The sequence below is a fragment of the Cupressus sempervirens genome, chromosome 3, assembly GCF_028749045.1.
Source record: "Cupressus sempervirens isolate cs-2001-9-10 chromosome 3, ASM2874904v1, whole genome shotgun sequence".
Classification (NCBI taxonomy): domain Eukaryota; kingdom Viridiplantae; phylum Streptophyta; class Pinopsida; order Cupressales; family Cupressaceae; genus Cupressus; species Cupressus sempervirens.
In genome coordinates, this window is record NC_143120.1 from 931,769,801 (window position 1) to 931,776,188 (window position 6,388).

General features: G+C 37.3%; 1 protein-coding gene across 1 annotated transcript; it reads right to left on the minus strand.

Annotated features, from left to right (window-relative positions):
• Positions 1-618: 618 nt before the first annotated feature.
• LOC149569810 (uncharacterized) lies at positions 619-6,014 on the minus strand. Its single transcript, XM_089822535.1, has 3 exons — positions 4,261-6,014; positions 2,286-2,425; positions 619-1,648 (listed from the first exon to the last, which is right to left on the minus strand). The coding sequence occupies exons 1-3, from the start codon at positions 4,872-4,874 to the stop codon at positions 720-722; spliced, it is 1,683 nt and encodes a 560-aa protein (XP_089678661.1). The 5' UTR covers positions 4,875-6,014; the 3' UTR covers positions 619-719.
• Between the last annotated feature and the right edge of the window lie 374 nt (positions 6,015-6,388).

Here is a 6,388-nt window from a genome sequence, read left to right on the forward strand (position 1 = left end):
GTAAATTTTCCTTATGTTTTAAAGGCTTGTACTGTGATAGATTTAAATGAAGAATTCAAATATAGTTATGTTTCATGGGACCATCTCACTGCCAATGTCTTAATTACTCACTCAGCACAAGCTGAAAATATTGGGTCCCTCCATGGGACCATTCCATTAGATATGTGATGATGATCTTATAAAGGGTTCCAAACCTGCGGTGGAGATCAATAACTACAACTAATCACTCTCAGATGCAGTCCCTTTTGTGTCCCATGTTGTAAGAATGGATAATATTAGCATCTGAACCCAAAGTACATTGTTCTATTTATGGGCTGCTGGGAAACTGAACTACTGAAGTTAATATTGTCTAAGTTATGAATTTGAATGTGGAGCTAAAGACATAGGAAAACTATTGAGTGGAAAAAAAAAATCAAATGAAATGAAGTCCATATATCCATTTTGGTTAATTTTATTCCCTCATATGAAAATTAGTCTCTTTCGAGCTTCATTATACTGATCCAATGTAAGCAGAAGTTAAAGCAATCCGTAAGTCTAAGATCTGTAAACTTTCTTGGACATTTTACAAGTTTTTAGTTGCAGATCTGAAATAATATACTTGATCACAAGAATCAGAAATTATTCTTTAAATGTATAGATGATTTCAAATTTATGTCATTTGTCAGATGTAGCAAGGAAAAGCTAAAAGAATAATAATACTTGCATAGTATACTGTGGAACTACATCATTTGCTGTGAGAAGAACATAGATGGTTCGTAAGATCTCATTGATTCATACTCTGGAACCTGACCATTTCCTTGCTGGCCAATCCTTGTAACACCATGTGATTGACTAATTTGTCCACTAGAGGTCTTCCGCAAAAGGTTAATTGTACACCGCACATCTTTTGGACTCAAACACTGAGAATCTCTTATTTCAGGCCCCTGTAGTAAGCCAGACAGTTGGCTTCCAAAGTTCCCAATGCCTCCTGTATTAGAAGCAACTACCCCAACATGTCGATCCTTGGTTGCAGAAAATCCAGTTGAAACAAGGCTTGTAGGTGACTGAGGGCTAATACTCAATAGCTTGTCGTCAACAAAATCAAAGTGCTGCAATCCTTGCATGGATGGTTGGGTCATGGGAGATTGGTTGTGTATGAACTCATCCAGTGAAACACCTGATCTTGTAGCCATATTCAGGGATACGGATACTGAAGGTCTTGACGCCCATGACGGTGGTGATGACAGAAGAGAGAGAGCACGGCCAGAGTATGAGACTCCTGATAAATTATGAATGGAGGGCGTCAGTTCTGAACCTGAGATAAGATCTGTTCCTGGTGAGGATGAGAGCGTCAATGTGTGACCAAGTGGACTCCCAGAGCTCTGGATATACTGCGAATATCCTTGATTGAGAACATTAGGGGCCATATTATTCTTTGGGTTTTGTAAGGATAGAAGTAGCCTCTCTGAGCTTGAATATGACTGCTGATCAACACTTGGTAATTGTATGTGCCCCTCATAAGTTGATTGATCCTCAGTTTTGATGAACCGCTGAAAATTTCTCTGCCCATGGCCATGTTTGTAGTCACAAGGGTCTCCCAGAATTGAACTTGAACTGATACTTGGATGCAGGAAGAAAGATTTATCTAAGTAGTTACCATGCCTGTTATCTGTATAATGTTGAAAGAAACTGAGAGCACATTTATTGAACCTTAACACACTTATCCATACCCCAAACCATCTTTGGTAAAAGATAAAAGTAACTACCATTAAAACATCTATTCCAGACAAAAACAAAAGATTATGGTACTGTTTTTCTTTTCTGGCTACTGTTATAAGGATAGTCATTGATGTGGATCCAAAACCTGCCCTCACAGCCAAAAGTTTAGAAGGTTTTGAGATAGAAGTGAAAACCATATTAGGAGGAGAACAAGTCGCATTTGTGAGGGGCACTTTAACACAATGAAATCTGGGAATTGGAAGGTGTTACATAGCTTATAATGGTTTTGTGAGATGGCAGCTACAGAATAGAACTGGAAGTGGATTAACAACCTAATTATTGTCAATTACATAATAGAAAATGATAGCATCATGTAAAATCAATTGCATCAACTTTGGACTACTAATATGGTGAAGGTAGGCCTGTCCCCTGTCATTAATTTACTACTATGTTGTCATCAGCTGAGGTATCTTTGTATATTGACACGAAATGGAATCTACCATTATAAGCATATTATTTGTTCTGCAATCAAATATCAGTAAATCTATAAGCATAGCATTCTAATATATTGTTCATTTAAAATGTACCATGATGAAAAGGAGGCAGAAGCCTTGCAGGGTTGATTGCCATTGGATCAGGCTGAGGTTTCCTGCGGCGCTCATTGTGACCAGCAAGACGTCTCCGACAGCTCCGTTTCCCTTCATCAAACTCCACCAATTCATGAAACCTGCAAGAACACATTCCATTATTTAGAACATGCTATCTACATTTTAAGTCCAGAATATAATATTTACTCCTGCTAAAAATGGATTTAACAGAAATTTACCAATGTATAAGGAGACAATTATCAAGAGTTTCAGGAACTACAGCACAGCAGTATACCATAAGCATACTTCTAAGGTAACAAAATGAATCCAAGTGTATTAAAACACCTATATATGGTCATATTAAAAACTTATGGTACATACTCTAGGCTTGCAGTAAAATATACATCAGCCGAATGGACTTTTTCATAGGGCCTAAACTATCAAGTTCTCAAAGTTGAAAATATTGATAATTGATATATATTATAATCAGAAAATATAAAATCAATCAAATACGCACAAAGAATAAACCATGATACCATGCTTAACTCAGCAAACGGTGAGATCACAAAAGAAAAGGGAAAAGATTAAAATGAAAAAAAGTTTGCAATAAGCAGATTTCGGTGTACCAAAATCAGGTCAACTTCACGAAGATGATAGTGACTTAGATTCAAAGGGCTATGCATAACGAGCCATATTGAACATGTAAGCAAGATGTCTGCTGCATACTCTGATCCAATCATGTTCGACCTACTGCAATTTGCGAAAAGTGACCGCTCACACAATTATGATTTGTCATGGATTTATGAACATTAATTACCTTTGTCGATGAATGAAGCATATAAGAGTTTCTGAATGCAAAATGAGTATAAGAAATTATCTATTAACAAAGTTCATGAGAAAGTCCATGGAATTGGAGATAATAAACGGGAAGCGGGAGTTAAATCAAAATAACCAAAGCCAAAATTAGAGATTAAAATAACAGATAAGGACCTAATATTGGAAAGTAGAAATCTGGTACTGAGCCCCACCAAAACTTAAATTACTCATAACTGGTCTAGAAAACATGAAGCAGAAGGTATGAATTTGCTATTCTACTTTCACAAGTCAAACATGTACTATAAAAATGGAATTGAATTTCAGAAAGTTTCTAAATGTTTCTACAAAGCTGATGTCTAGATAATAAGATTCAAAGATATATCCACAGAAACTGTATCTTTCATCTTATGATTAGACGGCAAGTCCAATACCTAACACGAAGTACTAAGACACAATCCACAATATAAGTATTTAAGTAGTACCTGGGTTTTATGAGAGCAAATATGGGCATCTCAGAAGCATTTTTCAAGCTGAGAAATGTTATCAGTTCACAACAAATTAGGAGATAGAGCTTATAGACAACAGATAATTTTACAGTGCCCGCAAGTCATTAACACTGAAGATAGATCGACTATAAAAAACCTCTCTTCTCACTGAAGAACCTAACGCAATTGATAGACACACTGACAGGCAAACAATTTCACAAAGAGATCTGTAAATGCATATAGCTTAAAACAAAACTCATATGTTGCCCATATCATGTCTTTAATGAAACTAATAAAGCTCAAAGTGGAAGTAATTGTTAAAGTTTGAACTAATAGCATGAAGTTAAAATTGCAGAAACCCAAACACGGTGCCTGTGGGGTTTGATTTTCAATCAATATTGAAATATAACTGAAACATCGGGATTTTTATTCATGGGTATGTAAGTACGCTTGCCTGGTAATTCTATTTGAGAAGTAAGAAGAGGAAATGATTTTGCAGGTGAATTTCTTGACTATGTTACAGGAACTATGCAGCCCAATTTATCAAAAACAACCAAAACATCTCACTATAATCATAAATTTTAACAATGAAAACTAGGCCATGCTTTTTTCATTAGGGTCAATATTAAGCCATGACTTAATATGCAATCCCAAAAGGATGATAAAGTTCTAACCTGCTGCACTGCTGACAAAACCGCTGTTCTATACCAGATACCCTAACTTTGGCAGTCTTGGAGTGTTCTTCACAAACCTTATGCCTACGGTGGTATTCTTTTGCATTGGTAAGCTCCTTATCGCAACCTTCAACTTGGCAACGCGGGGTCTGAATAGCTTGAGCAAGGGCCCGAGACTTCTTATTAGACTGAACGGAAGAAACAGGGGATACCGACGCTTGAGTTACTGCTTTTACCGTCCCTCCACCATTTGTATCTTCAAAATAAGTCCTCTTTCCCAGCTTCAGACCAATATCACAATCCCCTGAAGCTCCAGTACCCTCAACAACGCTCTGAACACAGTTCTGTTTTGAGTCCTTGTTCACTGCTCTATCATCCGCCGGTTTAGATCCAGATGCCATGGAGGACGAGGACAAGTGAGGAGTAAATACGTTCGGTTTTCTCTGATGGGTGGTGGTTGTTGTTGACAAGGCATCATTTCCCAAGGGCTTGTTGCTGCCGCTTTTTTCCGCTTGTGTTTTATCCAAAATGACCTCATGGGAATCCTTTCTACCCAGTTGATTTCTCAGGCCTAGAAACCCAACTTTGCTGCTCCTGAAATCCTTGTTTTCCATCTTGATTATGTAAGGATCTTTTTGAACTTTAACGATTCAGAGATTGTGTCTTCTTTCAGTGTGTTCTCTCTACAGCATCGGATGCTCCGAATCCCAAGAATATGACTCCATGTTCTAGTTCATTAATGCTTGCGACTCCTAAAAGGCGGCAGAACTCTATTGCACAAGAGTATAGAAGAATCTTACACATCTGATAAATTACCTGAAGAACTATCTGAATGCAGACATCAAGATTTCTATTCAACCAAATACAAATCTACAGAGTTATGATATCAAAAGAGCCCTAGATTGTGGATAGACTCAGGGTGTACTTCATTTGTAGCCCTAAGAAGGCATGCTATTAATCAGGTCCCTTGCAGCTTGAACACTAACCTAATCATAAACCTAGAACTCTGCTTCAGACGATAGACAACATTGCCAAAAAAAACACCAGTATATGAAAGAAGGATGGCTTCTCACAAGGACACTGAGGATTACTAAACGTGGGTGGAACAGGCAGTCAACTATACACAGTACTCTTCTCTTCACACAACTACCCCACGCTCTGCACCCATTTACATAATGATTGGCAAGGAATTATGTGCTTTCAGCATGCTTTCCAACATGGTAATCTCCTCCTTTCACAGAGTACCAAAACATGATATGCTTAAAAAAACATTGTATAACACAGGTAAAGGACCAATGCATTCAAAGGACAAAATGTGCAAAATAGGATACCTATATTTTGTCCTGCTTAAGCTAAGTTTGCTTAAAGTAATGGGGGCAGTAGTCTATTGGGTTTCCCCATTTCAATAAAAAAATAGCATTTGGGTATTGGAGAATGGGAAGTTGGGTCATGGATAATCTAATCTCTGCTCTCTTATCTCTAAATCAGGGTCAAATTCAATCAGACACAAATGATCGCAACACAGAAGTACACCAGGCTGTTCCCAAAACATAGGAGAAGTGAAGTTAGGTAGATTATGAATGGAAATGATGTACCTCAACTCAACTTCCTCCACTAATCTGGAAGAATGTATGAATGTGTTTACCAAGTTGGTAGCAGCTGGAGATGATAGTAATGATGAACAATTAACTTCTTAAATGCAGACTCAATTGAGAAAGAAAATGAGGAAAAAGAGAATAAAAGCTGCTAGCGTTGCAGCACTGACTAATGAGTCAGAGCACTAAGTGGAAAATAGATGCCTGTCTCCATCTATGATTTATCATAAATTAATAATTAATTAATTTGAAATTTTTGGGAAAAGCTGTATTAGCCTCTTTTCACTTGTAGATTTGCCACGTTGCATATCTGTAGTTTTGCTTCTCGGAGTAAGTTCAATAGGTACCTTGGGGAGCAGCGTAAATGGAAGATCAAAATAAAGATTTCTACAATAGACATCAGATATGATTATTATCAGTTTACATCACCTCGTATATCTGAAAAGGCTGTTTAGAGTGCTCTCATAGAAGAATAGAATGTTAAATAAAAGCCAGTTAACATCAATCCACATGTGAAATGGGTAAACAGACAG

Bases quoted from the DNA above. Each gene is read 5' to 3' on its own strand.
- LOC149569810 (XM_089822535.1), bottom strand. From the start codon at position 4,874: ATGGAAAACAAGGATTTCAGGAGCAGCAAAGTTGGGTTTCTAGGCCTG. The intron at 2,426-4,260 runs GTTAGAACTTTA...GTGTTCTTGCAG, and splicing joins TTTTGTCAGCAGTGCAGCAG to GTTTCATGAATTGGTGGAGT. The intron at 1,649-2,285 runs GTACATTTTAAA...AACATTATACAG, and splicing joins TCTGCCTCCTTTTCATCATG to ATAACAGGCATGGTAACTAC.